The following is an 18391-nucleotide window of genomic DNA, read 5'->3' as shown; positions in this document are numbered from 1 at the left end:
ATGTCTTACTAAAAAAGGATTACAAGAAATAGTGATACTATAATACAATCTAAAATAGTGGGATGTTACCAGAAAACTTTCTTAAAAGAACCATGATTCAAATCCCCAGAAAGCACAGTGTTGTAAATATCAATATTTAGAACAGAACAGAACAGCTAGTAAAATTTTGCATTCAGCAAAAATTCTTCTGTGAATTCTGAACAAATAACAATTAATAATAAAAACAATTATAAAAATAAAAAAACACTGCCAAAAAACAAAAAAATAAATAAATTGAACTAGAAAACGACAATAAATCGAACCAAAAAAAAGAAAACAAGGTGTGGAAATAAAGGACTAAATATCATTAAGCAGTATTTAATTAAATAAAATAATGGATGACCAATCAACTTTCAGACAGTTTATATATATTTTTTATGTTGTAGAAATAGCACGCATTTAAGGTTACTTAATGATTAACTACTCGCCAAGTTTTACACTGATAAGAAAATTTATCCTTCAACGAAGATTTTTACATGCAGTTGGGGGCTCTTTAATGTTTGATAATTACTATTCAGAGCTGCGCGACTGCATTTAAATATTTTCGTAGGAGGATAAAATTTTCTTATTGATGTAAGACCTGATCAGAACTTTAATATCAAATCCTTCAATCTACTAACAAATACCCTGTTTGAATTTTGAAAATCGGACAATTGTTTGCAGAGATATTATAAGAACACGCAATTGAAGCTCCCAAATCATCGCCCCAGAGGTACCCTTGTTTGTTACCAGTTGATGGTGATTGGTCTAGCCTCGCACAAGATGTTTGCATTACCTCACCACTCTAGCCTCACATGCAGTTCCCACAGGAAGCCCAATATTATTAAACAGAGATTTTTTAAAATTTATTTAATATTATTTTATTTAAGGTAAATTTAATTCTATTATTTTTGTAATATTATTCATTTGATTGATTCGAATCATTCAGTTCAAACCCAGCTAACATAGTGGTACCCACCGGGTTGGTCTAGTGGTTAACGCGTCTTCCCAAATCAGCTGATTAGTAAGTCGAGAGTTCTAGCGTTCAAGTCCTAGTAAAGCCAGCTATTTTTACACGGACTTGAATACTAGATCGCGGATACCGGTGTTTTTTGGTGGTTTGGTTTCAATTAACCACACATCTCAGGTATGGTCGAACTGAGAATGTACAAGACTACACTTCATTCACACTCATACATACCATCCTCATTTATCCTCTGAAGTATTATCTAAAATGGTAGTTACCGGAGGCTAAACAGGAAAAAGAAAGAAAAGAAAGCTAACATAGTGATAGAGGCTCACAGTTCACAGTTCATTAATTCAATTCATTAAATTTGTGCTTCAACAAATTATACTGCGTATACTGTGTATTTTGTAGATAGGGAAATAGCATTTGACCATGTCAAATAGGAAACACTAATGGAAATACAATATTAAAAAGCCAAAGATATCTTGGAAAGATCAAAGATTAATTAAAGAATTGAATCAGAAAACAATTATGAAAATAAAATGATGCTCAAACTAAGTGGTTTGATCTAGAAAGAAGATACTGGCTATTACCAATCTTGTTTAATAAGTTTGTTGAAGATATCTTAAAAAATGTGTTAGAAGAAAATGAAGGAGCAGTGTAAAGGGAAGAAGAATAGATTGTTAAAAGTTCAGAGATGAATTGGATTTTTTAGTTGATGAATTATATACAGAATATTCAAGAGATGATTTTAAAATTTGAAGGCACTGTAAAAGAATATCAAATGAAGATGATGTCAGGAAAACTAAAATAATGATAACAGGAGGTAATAAAAGGTAAGAATATCTGCATACAAAAAAGAAAACGTTGAGCAAGTAAAAATTGTAAACAACTTTAAAAATAATGAGGACTATCAAGATCTTAAATGTTTAGCTAGGGATAGAAAAGAATGGAAATGAACATAGTGTCTGCATTAGGGCAGATAATAATACGATGTTAATCATACTTACTACATTCATTTTGAAATTCCATGCAGTTACTTTATTTGCATCAACTTATTTATCTGCAGATACTGACTCAGACGCTGTATTGCCTGTACATCTCTTTCTTTGGTAAACTCATTTATATTAGAATAAATTAAAATTTCATCAGGATATAAATAATAATTGTGATTTCCTTATTGAAATCACAGGAAAATTATTTATATAAAAAACTAATTATTTATATCTGACCCCAAACAAAATTTCAGGCTACCCCAATTTTCTTAGGAAGAAACTCTGTCCAGACAGTCAATACCATCACAATTTTTTATTTCAACTTGTTTTAATAACTTTATTATTTATAATTTTAACTTGAGTTTTAATAATATTTTTAGGAAGTTTATCTAACACTGTTTTTATTGACATCCTTTCATAAATCAGCATCATTCATCAATAAGAATCCTTAACTTAAAAAAAAATTGATACCCTGATAATCACATAAACTTATTGGTGTAAAAATCTCATTATAATAGATGTATAATATTAAATAAGTCTCCTCACTGTTTGCTATCATGAAAAAAAAATTTGAACTTGTTAGACATGTAAAATTTTGTTAATATTATATGCTGTTAATTGTAAAATATGCTGTTAATAATAATCTACTCTATTAGCTTAGTATTATTAATCTGAACATTGATAAAATACCAAAATGGATACTGGTGATTTCATTATTATTTACATTGCTGTTCATTTATGAGTGAATAATATATATGAGAAATTAATAGAGACAATTTTAATCTAAAATATAAAAATTGAATTCTACCCCTCTGTGATCAGTTACAATTGCATCACTGGGCACAATTTTTAAAAGAGGACTTTAAATACTCATGACTTAATACAGTGTATCCAATCATGCTGTATGAAATGAAATTTTGTTTTCATCTGCCATTATTAATTTAATTATGTTTTTACATATTACATTTGGTATCATTTGAAAAGTTATGCATTTTTAATATGTATAAATAGAAAAATATTAACTTTGTTTGCATCAAAACAATATTAATTACTGACACATTGAATTATATTTTTGTTTCAGACACATCAAATAAGTCTCCAAATTTAATACCTTATCCTAATTTTGAAGCTAATGATATTCATAAGAAGGATAACTCAACTACGATTGTTTCTGTCTTTCGAGTAAGAGCTGATCAATGCCACCGCCTGTGGGTTATGGACACAGGTGTGACTGATATTCTTGGAAGCTCTGAACACATCACTAGTCCAAAGTTACTAGTATATGACTTGAAAACTGACACTCTTATACGGGAATATTACATTAAAAAAGAGCACATAAAAGAACCATCTTTTTTTGCTAATGTAATAATTGATGTAACAAGTGATAAGTGTGATAAAGCATTTGCTTATCTTCCTGATCTTGGTAGTAATGCTGTCATTGTTTATAGTTGGGAATCTAATGATAGCTGGAGAGTAGAACACCACTTCTTCCATATGGATCCTCTTGCAGGAAATTATCATGTTGGTGGTGTCAATTTCCAATGGGTTGATGGAGTATTTGGAATGGCCTTGTCTCCCGTTCAAGAAGATGGCTACAGAACAGTATACTTCCATGCTTTATCAAGTACAAGAGAGTTTGCAGTATCATCAAGAATTTTGCAAAACGAAACACTTGCTTCAAACAGTTATTATGAATATAAACAGCTTGGTTCTCGAGGACCGAATTCTCAAGCTACAGCTTCATTTTTAGATGAGAAATCTGGTGTGCTTCTCTACACACAAATAAATAAAGATGGAGTTGGTTGTTGGAACTCTTTTAAGCATGGAACTGAATATTCTGCAGACACAAATGGATTGGTAGCATCTGATAATGAAACAATGATTTTCCCAAATGACTTGAAAGTCGATACAGAGAGCAATTTATGGGTTCTTACAGATAGGCTACCTCTTTATTTACATGGAAAACTTGACACACAAGATGTTAACTACAGAATATTTAAAGCCCCTGTTTCAGAAGCAATTAAAGGTACAGTCTGTGATACCGCCTAAGGACAGTAAAATATACATTTTACAGTATCTCTAATCTTCTTTGAAGATTCTTGTTTAAAAAAGTATCAAAAAGTAGTGTGATAGTATTGTAAATTTTTTCATGTAGGTTTATCTGTGTGATTTGAAGCTGTACTGATAAACTGATACAAGTAGAGATAGGTAATGAAACAATTTGTATTAATAAAATTGAATGATTATTTACTATATATTTTTTATTTACAACACATTTTTATTTACATATTATAATAAAATATAAAAATACATTTGCTTTTTTATTCTTCAATTTATAACATCTTTTGTAGCCACCTAGAATAAAGATGTTTCAAATCAAAAATTGAGACAATCATAATAGAAATCTTCCAAGGATAAATCAGAAAATCAATAGTAGTGTTAATTTCCAAAAATTTTATTTAAATTATGTTTCCTTTTTACTACCTTTTTGAGTTTTAAAACCATGAATCATCAATTTTATTTAAATTAGAAAAAATGGAGAATGTTAAAATATGTAAGTGTCTTATTAACCATTTCATCTGACATATATAATTTAATAATGTTAAATAATAAATTATTAATAAGCATCGTAGCAGTAAAATTATTACAACTATCAATCAAATAAAGAAGAACATGTATTGATTTTTTCCTTTTTTTTCTATGAAATTTAAAAAAGGAAAAAAACAGTAAGTGTTCTTACAATTCATCTTATCTAATCATCTCAATCTTAAATTCATATATGGTCAGTTGATAACAGAATACCGCTTAATTTGGCAAAAACAGCTCTTGCAACTTTTTCTAGAAAAACCCTCGTAACAAAATATATTTACAGGATTGGTCAGCACCCGATACAATTTGTTGATGGTATTTCTGATCTTAGTCTTTATTTTGATTCAAAATTAGTTTTCAGTGAGCATGTAAGTAGGATAGTCTCCAAGTCCAGAAGTAATCTTTGTTTACTTCTTTGGGTTAGTTGGCATTTCCAGTATGCAAATACCATCCTGAACCTATATATAGTTCCCCCACCGAATCTACGAGCTTGTGACGTCACGTGCTAACATCTTATTATATTATTGTTCTTCAAAACATTATTTTTGCGCGTAATTATTATTTTTATTTCGTTTTTCGACTTACGAACAATACGGGCGCCTAAACAATACAATATTTATGTTGTTGTATGTTCAAATCTTTTCACTTGAGTTGATTACACTCATTGTTTTTCGCAAAGTTTTTGTAATATACTATTTTTTGTTTTATTTTTGTTCGTGTGTTACTAGTGCGGTTTGTTATGGCAGAATTTAAATTCGAAGTTAAGAGAAAAAACTTAGGAGTCAAGCACGTGAAATTATCAATAATGTTTATGATTTTATAAAAAAAGAAGCTCTAAAAGTAGGTAAATTAACTGACGACAAACATATAATGGGTATTAAAAATGCGAAGAAAGAACTGCTGCTGCTTGTGGGATATAAAAAACACAGGTTCAAAAATTCAGAAGAGAAAAAAAGAAGACAATTCTTCATTCGACATCCCAATCGTGTTCTTTCAGCACGCCGAAAAATTATAAACGACGTTCGAAACCTGTCAGTAGACTGGACAGTTTTGATTTATGTGTAGTTAAAAAAACAGATAATGAATTTCATTCGAAGAAGAATGAATTTCCTACTTTAAAAAAAAACAAGGCAAGAACATCTGTCATCTATTGATTTTAAAGACAGTGAATCAACTTGTAGCTGTTGAAAGAGTTAAGTTTCAAATGGCGTAAAACTGAAAATAACAGAAAACTTTTAATTGAGAATCCGATATCAGGTGGAAGAGAATTGAATATTTGCAGGCAGTGGCTAAGTACAGACAAAGCAATGCTATAATTGTTTAGTTGGATGAAACGTACGTTTTAAGTTCGCATTGTTCGACAAAGTCGTGGTTTGATGGTATTGTTGAGGGACTTTATGTGCCGATTAATAAAGGTGTCCGTTTAATACTAATTCATGCTGGAGGAGAAATCGGTTTTATTCCGAACGCATTACTAACTTGGAAAGCCAGTTTGAAAAGTGGCGACTACCATGACAACATAAATACAGACAATTTCATGAAATGAGCGCGTGAAAAATTGATTCAAAATCTTCCACCAATGTCAGTATTAGTTGTTGATAACGCCCCTTATCACAATACAGGTATTGATAAAGCGTCAAATTCTAACTCCAGAAGAAAAGATATGACCGATTGGCTGGAGAAAACCCATATTCCGTATGGTTCAAAAATGCCGAAACCACAGTTATATGAATTAGTAAAGTTACATAAAACTAAAGTACAAAAATATCACTTGGATGAACTTTTGAAAAACATGGACATCGTGTTCTTAGGCTCTCACCGTACCATCCTGATTTGAATCCATCCTCGTTTAGCGAGGATGGTAAACTTGCTAGAAGCTTGAATTATATGCATGAAGAAAATTCAAATAAACTTTTGTTTATTATTAAAAATTAATAATTTAGTACAAATAAATTTTATAAAATAATTGATTACGTATTGTTTATGATTAGTAAATGTAAATATGATAGTTATTACCGCGTGCAACATAAGTATACGCGGAGTTGATGTTTTTAGGCCGAGTAGTAGTAAGCAAATCTGATCGTAACATCACAAGCTTGTTCATTGGTTGGGCCAAGTGTAAAACTATGGTTAGACCTATTCTTGAATATTGTGCTGTCATCTGGAATTGTGTTAGGAACTATAATGTGTAATAGCATAGAAGCAGTGCAAAAGTGATTATTCTATATGCTGGGTCTTCGTTGTAATATCTCTTCCTTTGAAAGATATCAAGAGGAGTGCTGTTTTTGGAAGATGCGGCCGCTTAAGGTCCGGCGCACTGTACAAGAGTTTGTCTTTGCCCATAAAATGGTTAATGGGGTTATTGAATGCGATTTAAGGAACATAACCATACGGGTTCCTTTTATTCGCGTTAATAGACACTGTCTGTTAAAATGGTGTAACAATACTAGATTGACATCTATAGCTAGGTGTATTAGTAGACTAAACGAGTATGGTTGTGTGGTCGATGTATTTCCTGTTAAACCCTGCAACGTGTAAGTTTATTGGAGTATAATTTCTTGTTAGTGTCAGGTTAGTTTAATATTTTGTTTTTTGTATTTTTTTGTGTATTTGTTTATTTAAAGTATTATTTTTGACTTTCCCCTGCTTCATACGTCCCTAACAGGATTAGTGCATATACGAAGGTTCTCTTTACTGTTCTATGCACTATCTTCACATTAGAGTAGGCTATTTTGCTTCCCTGTTAGGGATTTTTTCCAGAGAGGTTCGGATGGTTGTAAGGGGAGATGTGAAGGCCATAAAAGAAAATTATGATCATTGTCAAATAATCTCTGCCTTCATCAGAACATTCACTTTCACTACCACTGTCTGGATGTATGATAAATTTATCCGTCATTTCGTCGATTAGCGGTTAGTTTCAGTTTTTTTTTTTACTTGTTCGCAATATGGTTTCCAATCATCCTCATTCATCTCATTAATTTTTTCTTCAGCTAATTTTTTAATATCTGACATTAAAAGTGTTGTGTTATTACTACCAATATATCTTTTCAAAGCCGACCGTACCATCTCGGTCGGATTTAAATCCGTAAGATGGTAAGATGGAATTCGCAGAACCTGATGCTGTACGTTTTTTAATATTTAATCTAAACGTCACTCTATTTTTAAATTTCTTATGATTTGTCATACAATTGTGGTTTTAACATTGCTTTATTAAATGGAATATTGCTCTTTTCTAACCAATTAATCATGCCACTTTCCCTATCATTTGAACGAAGGCTTCACTAGAAGTGAATTGTGGTATGGCGCATTGTCAGTAACAACCACAGACTGGGGGGGGGGGAGAGAACAGGAATTAGTTAAAATATGTCCATTCATGAAATTGTTGTTGTTGACGCTGTCGTGATAGTCACCGCTTTTTGAACTCGTTTTCCAAGTTAACATCGCGTTCGAAATAACCCAATCTCCTCCAGCGAGGATTATGATTAACCGATCACCTTTATTAATCAGCACTTTTACTCCTGCACTTCTATCATCCGACCACAATTTTGTCGTTAAATGGGAGGATAAAATATACGATCGTACAAATAAACAATCAAAGAATTTTCTCTTCTGCAGTTGGTCATTTTTCTCAATCATTCTACCCTCTTCCACCGGATGTCTTCTTTCTCAATTAAACGTTTCTTATTACTATCAGTTTTACACAAATTAAACCTTAATTATGTCAGCACAGTTGCTAGTGTTCTTCTAAAACTTTAAATTGAATACTCTTAAAGTTCATGTAATTTATTTAATGTAGGCAGTTCTTTACGTTTTGCGTGAAACTCATTAACTGTTTGTCTTACAACGCTTTGTTCAAAATTGTCCAATCCATTAACTGGTTTTGAACGCTGTTTATACTTTTTTGGTGTGCTGAATGAGTACGACTGCGATTTAGATTTAAGAAGATCCTGCTTTTCTTTTCAGAGTTTTTGAACTTGTGATCTTGAAATCGCACAAGTTGCAGCTGCAGCAGTTCTTTCTTCACATTTTTGAATGCGTATTAAATGTTTGTCATCTTCTAATTTTCATTTTTTTTATAGTTTCTTTCTTCATAGAATCGTATACATTAAATATTTCACGAGCTTGAGTACGGAGCTTTGTATTCTCTTCATAAACAAAGTGTACAATAGATATTACCTTAAATTTGTTCAGGGCTTCAACCCACTCTTCGCCCACTAACCACCCACCATCCGCCTTTAAAATTTTTTTTTTATTTCCTACTCCCCTGGGCCGGACATAAAATCAAGTAAAGTTCAGCGCAAGAGAATGTCCTTTAACTCAAATGAGCCCCCCCCCCCCTGGGGGTTATATGTTAGGCTAACATATATCCTATCAACTCTTCTGGTTTCAGGTCAGTAGCACCAGCGTGCCTGCGCTGTTCCATCACTCTGGACACTCAAATAGTGTGTGTTCTACCGTATCGCAAACACCGGAATATATGCAAGCCGATGATTCTCTCCTGACAATCCTGTGTAAATAAACTTCAAAGATCCCGTGGCCCGATAACAGTTGCATCATGTAACCCAGTTCGCCATTACCTTTACTATACTATGCGGTCAAATCGAATATAAAACCGTCTGGTCCAAGCTGCCTTCTCACCCGTTGCGCCATTGCTTTTGCCAGATGCGCATCCCAACCCCTTAGGGGGAAGACAGTCACTTTGTGACGTTGCCGGTCGTCACACCAACCTCTTCGTTCCAAGGCCTGAGGGGCTTTACCGGAGGTATCTTTAGACCCTCTAATTGATTACATCTCACAGTCATCAGCCAGGCCTCGGTCGGGATGCCACCGATCTAAATGCCTCTGCAGACATTTGCATCAGTAAACACATATCAAATTTAGCATTCACGTAGGCCCCAAACGGACATCTTCACATCCAACCTAATATGATTCCCTCAAACTAATTAACCAAGACCGCGGAAGCGCGAACACCCCGCCTATTACAGATTTGACAACACCGTTCGTGACTGTGATTGCCTCACAAAACGAATGAGTTTAAAGTTAAATCAATGCTACACTCATACCAATCAAAATTGTGTTTTACGCAACATAAAAATTTAGACCTACACCCAAATAAGTCGACCAGTTTAGGTCACCTAAGAAGGGGAACGCAATCTCATTCCGGTCCGCGTAGGAGCCGGGGACAAACCCCGCACACTCACGCGGTCCCATCATGGTGTCTCGCGTGGCATTACCAAGTCACGATCAGGACTACCACCTGCGAAGGGAAGCCCCACACCCCCGGTCGCACGAGTTAACATACCCCGGCGGCCCAGCGTAAGTCCCAAAGCGAATCACAAACAATACCAATATAACCGTGGCACGATGCCAATGCGCCTACCTCCAACCAATCCAATGCCTAAACCGGAAACCTAGCCACTCGGGATCCTACGACGATCGAGTACCTCGATTAAATTCCCTCTACAGACCTACACACCGCAAGGGCGTGGAGGAAACCAGACACTATATAACACTCCTCGCGGATCATCCAGTTAATACGAAAATCCAGAAAGGAATGTATTATCTCATGTTCCCTAACAGCTCGTGAACGTTCAACCTTGTATCGGGGACAGACGTAGAGGACGTGATCCACTGTATCATCTGTCCCACAATCAAGGCATTGACTCGAATCCACCAAACGAAACCTAGCCAAACTCGCCCGATAGGCACCATGCCCGGAGAGAAACTGTTTGATATACCGATTGGAGGAAATCCATGCAATCGAACCTAAATCAGGCACTACAGGAAACATACCATGCGTGAGCGACCTGTGGGGGATTCGTCCCACCTGACCTACCAAGACGCAAAGCCCGGTCTTCAATCTCCTGCTTTCGTTCTGACGTCAATAGGTTATTTACCTTGGAAATGTAGCGTTCCTTAAGCTCATTAGCCAAAATATCTATTGGTTTGACTCCGGCTACAACACAGACTGCCTCCCGCGAGACTGTTCTATAACTGCATATAACAGCCAGCAAGAGGAGTCGCTGGGCCCGCAGCAAAATGTCCGCGCAGTACCTAAACGCCATGCGGTGAGCCCAGACAGGTGCAGCATACAGCATAATAGCTGTATGTTGCCTTCGTAAAGGATAGATATGATACGGTAATTCAACCCCCAATCGGGATAAATGACTATGGATTCCATAAAAAGCACCAGTGGCTTTTTTTGCTACATACTGCAAATGTTCCTTGAACCGAAAATTCTCATCAAGGATAACACCCAGGTATTTTTGAGTCGTAACGTACCTAATGTGGAGGCCAGCCATCCAGACCCGGATTCGTTGGGTAGCAGATAAATGGCTCTTAAGCAACATCATTGTGGTATTCTCTGGGTTGAAAATCATCTTATGTTGAGACTCCAGAGTCGGAGTGTCTCACAAGCACGGGCAGTCGGGAACTCTACTTCGTTACGCGAATTCCCTTCAATCAGTAGCAGCGCGTCGTCGACGTAAGCGATGACACGACACCACATGGCAACCTTAAACGCAACATCGAATCGAATTCTATGATCCAAAGAAGGGGACTCAGAACACTGTCCTGAGGGAATCCTTTAGATAAGGTCTTGCGAACCTCTGAGCCGCCGCCACGCAGGGAAACGGTCCGATGGCTGAAATAACTTGAGAGCACTTCTAGTTCATTTCGTATACACTTATACTTCTGCATCTCCTTCTGCATCTGAAACAGGGTAGAGGGCTACCATAAGTTGTTAAATGCCCCGGATATGTACCCTAATACATATTTACATGGATTAGAAAAAGCTATATCCATCACCTTTAGTATGGCATCCTCAGTGCTCTTGCCCGGGCGGAAACCATACCGACAAATGATCAATGGCCAATCTAACATTAATACGTAAATATAGGACCTTCTCAAAAACCTTGCCAATCATGGGCAAGAGCGTTAGTGGACGGTAAGAAGAACTAACGGTAGGATCTTTGTCACCACACCAAGGATCTTTGAAAAACAACACCAAATCTCCACGCTTCTAACACGCCGGAAAGTGGCCGGCGAAGAGCAACCTATTATATATTCTAGTTGGAGGACCAAGGACTACTGGAAGCGCTCGGACGAAAAGCTCCACTGTGATACAATCATATTCGGGGGCCGTGTGCCGTGCCATACTACAGATCACTTGGCGCACTTCCGCATCAGTGATCTCAGAAGATTGTAAGTCGGTCTCGAAAATCGCGACTTCCCGCCTGACACGCCGGTGGCATGAAAACTCGCCCACCATAGTGTTATCTGGAAGCAAATCATTCAGAAAAATGTTAAGGACACGGTCCTTATCAATTACCACACACTCGCGGGTTGACAAGGCTGACAGGAGGACATCTTTCCTGCGCTTATGTCCAAGAGTTCTATACACAAGCCCCCAAGGGTCTCTATTCCCTTGCTCCTGAATGAAGAAACGCCAGGAATTACGCTTGAAGGACCTAATACTGTGAAAGTACCTAACCCTCGCTCTACGGTAATCTGCAGTTAGGGCCGTACGCCGATCGGCATCACCCTCTCATTGCGCAGCCCTTCTGAGTCGGTTCACAGACTGCTTCATTGCTGTCAAATTCCGAGACCACCAACCAGATATACGTTCCGGGCCAGTGCCTCTAGGAATGGCGGCTATAGCCGCCGCCACCACCGCAGAAGTGAACTTTGCTGCCAGGACATCTAATTGCAGGCCGTCAAGATTTCGAGAAAAAATCTCCAGTCTGGACTCCAACAAAGAGGAGAATTTCGGCCAGTCCGCCCTCCTATGCAGGAACCGCCCCCGGTAAACAGGAAAGTGTCTTTCATGGCCATCGCGCAGCTCATCCGCTAAATCAAATAGTATCAACCGAGACCAGTCAAGGACCCTGCCAGGGATGTCCCTACCAATGGTGATGTCAATACTTGTTTCTGAAAAGGCCCTTCGTCCGTTAAGCGTAGCGACGTAAGTGGTTAACCTGTCTGCAACATTAAAGATCTCGAAATTGTGCTGCGCGATGAAATTGTCAGTTAGGTCACCGCCATGATCAGTGTTCCCACTGTCCCAGGAAAGCAACTTTGCATTAACATCGGCACCAATAAGGACTGGGCCATTACCCACAATACGAAGAACCCTATACCATCTCACTAGGTGTTTCTCAGTGGGATCCCTGTATTGGAAAATGAACTAACAACTGTAAGGTTCTGTCCGCGAATGGCAAGTCTGACAACAACATGATGCGCGTCAGAAACCTGCGGTATGAAGACACTATCAAGCGACTTCCTGCATATAATAGCAGACATACAGGTACGCCCTACACAAAACGTTTCCAGTTGTGAAAGATCACCCCTAATTACATATGGGTGCTGCAGAAGGACAATATCGAGGCTCCGTCTCTCTACAATCTCACCTAACTCAATCTGGACTACATAAGCACCCTGGGCATTTAGTTGACCGAACCATCTAAGGAATTAAAGTACAGCGTAACGGCCCTTACGTAACAGCCACACTCCTTACTAGCAATTGGGTGCTCATGATTTTTGTGCAACCTCTTACAGTTTGCACAGGCCGGAGCCTCGGACCTATGCGAACAATCGTCACGCTTGTGGCCCTCGTCGCCACAATCGGCACACACCAAAGAAAACTTACAAAATGTAGCCCTGTGATTATATCTGCAGCACTTGAAATATCTTTGGACGTCCACGTACGCTTTTACTCGACAGGACAATCGATAAATAGTCTGCCGCAGATGTAAATCTTTGAAGGAGACCAGAACTTACCTCAGAGACTCCGTGATATTTCTGGGTATCACGCCTACCCGTTTTAAAGCCCAACCTGCAGTCCCGCCGGAAGGCGGTTTCATCCAAATCAGTGATCTGCTCTCTTATGACGGACAAGATATCTTCGTCGGTCAGGTTACAGTCAATATCATAGACTATAATATGGGGCCTACGCGTTCTCTTAGGGTCTATTCTCACATTCAGTCGCTTAATCGCTGTTTAATCTCTAATCGCCTGAATGGTCTCCGTATCATCTGCTACCACAACTAATCCCTTGCCGGTCTCTTTAATGTTCCTAATTTTAAGACCTTTCCGGTCACCCCGAAGGACAACCTGGAGCTCTTTCTTCAGCTGACTGCTGCTGGACACAGCCGAGCCCTCCGCCCTATTAACAAACGCAACCTCAGGTTTCTTAGAGGAGTGGCTGGTTCCATGTCTGCCCCTGACCACCTCAGCATACCTACGCGGTTGCATCGGAGCCGGGGCCGGTTTCTGAGCTACAGCTACTTCTGCAGGCCGTGAGGCAAGATTTTCGAACCCCTCGACGAGAGCTGTGAAAGCCGCTCGGAAGAATTCGAGCCGGTACAATAAGCTCCTCTTGTTAACAGCATTAGTACACTTGGGGTTTGCTAAATAGAAAGACAAGCCACCCAGTTCCGCCAAAACATCACGGACTGAAGAAGCAGAGCTGCTAGGCCTGTCCCCAGCTTGAAAAATCTCTTCAATAAGTGGGTTCATACCCTTCCGGATGGTCACCCCTATAACTACCACTGAACTGTCGTTGTCAGGACCAGTGTTCGAGGAGGTCGAAGGATAAGGCTCCGGCCCCCTCTCCGGCTAGGCTTCTTACCTACCTCACTAACAACCGTCATGGTCGGAGATGCCTTGACTTAAGAGTATACGAAGAAGTTGCTTGCTGTATTCCTTCTACTTAGATGTTGGGCACAAGCCCACAAGCGTGACGACTATCCGCAACGAGCCACGGATAGCTGGAGACCTTCTGTATTCTGCTGTCACTCTTTGCACCTCTTCGCCACTACTGGATAAAATATGTGAAATCAAAGATCAACACACAGTTACAGATTACGGCCCCCGCTCTAAAAGAACCTGAGCAGGACTAAGGGTAAAGGTCCCTTTGCTCGTAACAGGGACTTCTTGCGACCAGGAGTCCTTGCCACTCTTTTCGTCACGATGAGACGGGTGCTCGAACAAATCGTGCGCCAAAACCTCTGAATCCCTGTGAAAAGGGTATGAATCGTCTAAACAGTAAGGGCGCAGACAAGTAACAGTTCTCAGACAGCAAGACTGTGAAACTGGGGAAGATACACACTCGACCACCAGCTCAAAAATAGCACTGAAAAAGACTTTATACAACGCAACCTCTATTCGTGAAAAGAGACCAGAGGTTTGCCAGATGCGCAGAGTCCTTGTCCTCAATTCAGTGCCACCAGAATGCTTGCCAACTCGCCCCTGGACCAGAAGGTTGATAGGGGAACCCCCGCCAAAACACTTAATGCCTCATAAGATGCTGTCCGGTAGACCGCCACCACGCCTAGTAGGGATTTGCGGTGAACTCTGACCAGCCTCATTCAATTCCGCTTGATATTAATTGCTGCACTCCACACCAGTGCAGCGTACAAAATAACGGATAACAAAGTCGTCATAATGACCCTGCTTTTGAAGCCCTTAGCGCCACATGTGATGACATCATTAACCCGTTCAAGGGAGTTAGGGTCCCCTCAGCTCTACCACAGCATTCTATTATATGCTCACCAAATTTACATGACTGCTTTATCGTGACACCAAGATACTTCACCTTGCTCACCGCCCGAATATGATGATCCACAATTGTTAGCACAATTGGATCCATCATTCTCCTCCTGGTTATATAATGATATTTTGAGGGTGAAAGGTGCAATCCATGGTCTTTCATCCAATCATCAACCAAGGTAAAAGCCATGTTACCTTTATCTTGAACCTCCTGCACTGTCTTCCCGCTGACCATCAGCACCAAGTCATCCACATAGCCGATAACTTCTGAATGCGGTGGCAACCGGATCCTAAGAACATCATTAAAAACAGTGGTCCATAAGAGGAGACCCAACACAGACCCCTGTGGGATCCGCCAAACATCTGAAAGCGAAGACGCCCTTCCAACGTCTCCGCCATCATCCTTCTATCACTTAAGTATGAACTAACCATCTTCAGCAAATAATCGCTGATACCTTTGTTAGCCAATGCAGTCATAGTAATGTTCCACGGCAACGACCCTAAAGCATTTTTTATATTGAGCAATACCATCATAGGTGTATCCCGTGTCCTTCAAGTGCCCAGTTGAATTTCCGAAGTCCAGGTAACCAGCCATGTGACTGCTTGTATGGCCGATCTGCTCTTTAAATATTCAAATTGATTTTCGTGTATGCGCTCACCGTGGCTCAGTTCTTCAAGGATGCGGACCGACAGCATTCTCTCCATAGCCTTAGACATATTGTTGAGCAGGCACAATGGGCGGTACCCCTCCACTGGTTCTCGCCTCTACTCTTGGGAAGGAAGACTAGTTCAGCCTCCTTCCAGCAGGTTGGGAATAATCCATTCTCCAGTTCATTATTCATCATATCTGTCAGGGTCAATGGTACTAGACCAGCCATGATGGTCTAGTACCATGGACCCTTGGGACTAGTACCATGGGGGTATCCCTTGAGCACTTAGCTGGGATTCCATCCGGTCCCGGACTGCTTTGGTTCCTTAGTCTGTTGATGGGCAGAATGACCTCATCAAATCTGAACCTCCTCCTCTCAAAAAACACAGATCCAACCACTACCTGTTCAACACATGGAAAGAGCTTTTCAACCTCTCTCCTCATCCGGTCCTCGCCAAGCACAGCAGGCGCCTACCAAACCCTATCCTTAACCTACCAAATCTACCAAACCCACCATCTGCCTACCATCCATTCATGTGAGGCCATGCGCGGCCTCATGTCACTCACACTGTAGTTGATTTCTTGAACACTCGCAGCATCGCAGCTGTACCCACTCGCTGTACTGTCCAGATTTGGCCACTTGCAACTTCTGGCTGTTCTCCAAAGTCAAGTTTTCGCTCTGGGGATGGAAATTCAAGACCAATCATGAGGACATCAAAGCTGTGGAGGCATGCTGCAAGGAGCTCGAGAAAGATGGTCTGGCGTTCATGTTTAAAAAGTGGCAGGAACAGTGGGAAAAGTGTATTAGGAGTGAGGAGGATTACTTTGTAAAAGAGCATGTAGATTTGAAAGATTGAATAAATATTTTTTTCTGTAGAGCATTTTTGTCATTAATTTTTGAACAGCCCCCCGTATAAGAAAAACACATTGTATAAATACCAATGGTGCCAAATGTTAAGAAAATTACACTTAAATTACTCAAATTTACATTAAAGAATATATTCAATAAACAATAAAATGTATCAATAAACAATAGTTTTATTATCTGTGGCAGGCTGTAATAACAATAGAATAACTAATTTTATATTGATGACTGAGATGATAAACACCTCTCTTTATTTTTTAAGTGTCTTTTTAATCTGAATTTCCATATATATATTCATACTTCTGATGAAGTAGAGAACTTTGAGGAAGTGCCTAATGTAGAAGAGAAGAAAGACATAATAATGATGATTCTTCACAAACTAGTTTAAAGGCTGTTCTATTGCATAATGGCAATAAATTTCCTTCTGTAACATTAGCTTATACAACTAATGAAAGAAACATATGACAACCTGAAAATCTTGTTAGAAAAAATTCAGTATGAGTATCATTGGACTAAATGTTGCCATCTAAAAATTATTGTATTATTAATGAGTTTGCTGCTTGGATATTTGGTTAGCTGTCATTTCTCCCACCACCACCCCATTCGGTCTCGTACGCCCTACATTGCCTACTCCCGACCCGGTGTCCAACATTGCTGCCTTTCACCTGGGCACAGGCGGCGCACTTCGCGGGCGATGATTTGTGAGGGCAATTGGCTGCCCTGTGCCCCGAAGCGGCACAGTGACCACACATCTCCTTTTGCGTTCTGCAACGGAGGGCGGTGTGTTCGTAGCCCTGACACTTAAAACAACGGGCTACTTCTACATGGTCGACTACCCTACAGGCAGTCCACCCAAAAACAACCTTCCACTGGCCACTAAGACCTGCCGGATCTTAGGCGAGGTCTCGAGTACCCAGTGACTTCTCGGGGCATCCTTCCTCCCCAACTGCCGGACAACCTTGGCTTCCCTAAGGAAGTCTTCGACAGTCATATCCAACACAGGATTTTGGCTGTGTATCGCTTTGAGGATTTCGGGCTCCTCTACCCTCGTTGCCCTCGGCATATCGTAGACCAATATCTGCGTTCTACGCTCGGCCAGCAGCTGAGCCTTCAGTCCGTTCTTAGTAAGAACTGTGGCCTCCAGCAGTTGTTTAGCCTGCTGCTCATTTATAACCTCCAGGACCACTCCGTGATCCCTTGTTTTGGTGACCCGGGAAATCTGGAACTTTTCTTTCCTCGGGTCCTGGATCTTCTTGAGGGTTAGCTCCGTCATCGCTGATGAAGCCCCCTGATCAGGTTTTATAGGGACCACCTTGACAGTGGCCCGCCTAATTTTGTTTGCCGGGGCCTGGGCTGGCGGCGGCAGACCTACTCGCCTAGGCGCAGGCGCGGCCGTTACTGAGGCGAAGGAGATAGGCTTCTTAACCTTCTCCTCCACCCTTTTTATGGACTTCTGGAGTTCACCTAAAGCTTGACCGTTTACCGGTTTAAAACTTCGGACTCCCTCCACAACCTGATCCACCTTGCCCGATAGTCGAGTAACGACCGAATCAAGAGCAAGGTTGGCGCCCTGGAGGCCCTCACATCTAATTGGCAGGTTCGATACCAACAATCCACACTCGCCTAGATACGAGTCTACGAGCTGCCTCAACTCGAGAGCAACTCTAGACTCCTTCTTTGAGGAAATCTTGGCCCATTCGGCCCTCATTTCCTCGATTCGCTCCAAGCGATCCGCCCCAGAGGTCACCTGATTTAACACA

The 18391-nt window shown here is 39.8% G+C and overlaps 1 protein-coding gene across 3 annotated transcripts in view; it reads left to right on the top strand.

Annotated features, from left to right (window-relative positions):
- The window catches only part of yellow-c (L-dopachrome tautomerase yellow-c), a 30023-nt gene extending 25793 nt beyond the window's left edge, over positions 1 to 4230 (top strand). For all 3 annotated transcript variants that reach the window (XM_075362574.1, XM_075362575.1, XM_075362573.1), the window contains exon 3: positions 3062 to 4230. In XM_075362574.1, coding sequence (XP_075218689.1) covers positions 3062 to 4029 — 968 coding nt within the window. In that variant the 3' untranslated portion in view covers positions 4030 to 4230. The remainder of the gene's footprint in view (positions 1 to 3061) is intronic.
- The last annotated feature ends 14161 nt before the right edge of the window (positions 4231 to 18391 follow it).

The sequence above is a fragment of the Lycorma delicatula genome, chromosome 4 (genome assembly GCF_047948215.1).
Source record: "Lycorma delicatula isolate Av1 chromosome 4, ASM4794821v1, whole genome shotgun sequence".
NCBI classification, from domain to species: Eukaryota; Metazoa; Arthropoda; class Insecta; order Hemiptera; family Fulgoridae; genus Lycorma; species Lycorma delicatula.
The sequence above is the reverse complement of the archived record's forward strand: the minus strand, read 5'-3'. Positions and strand labels throughout refer to the sequence as shown.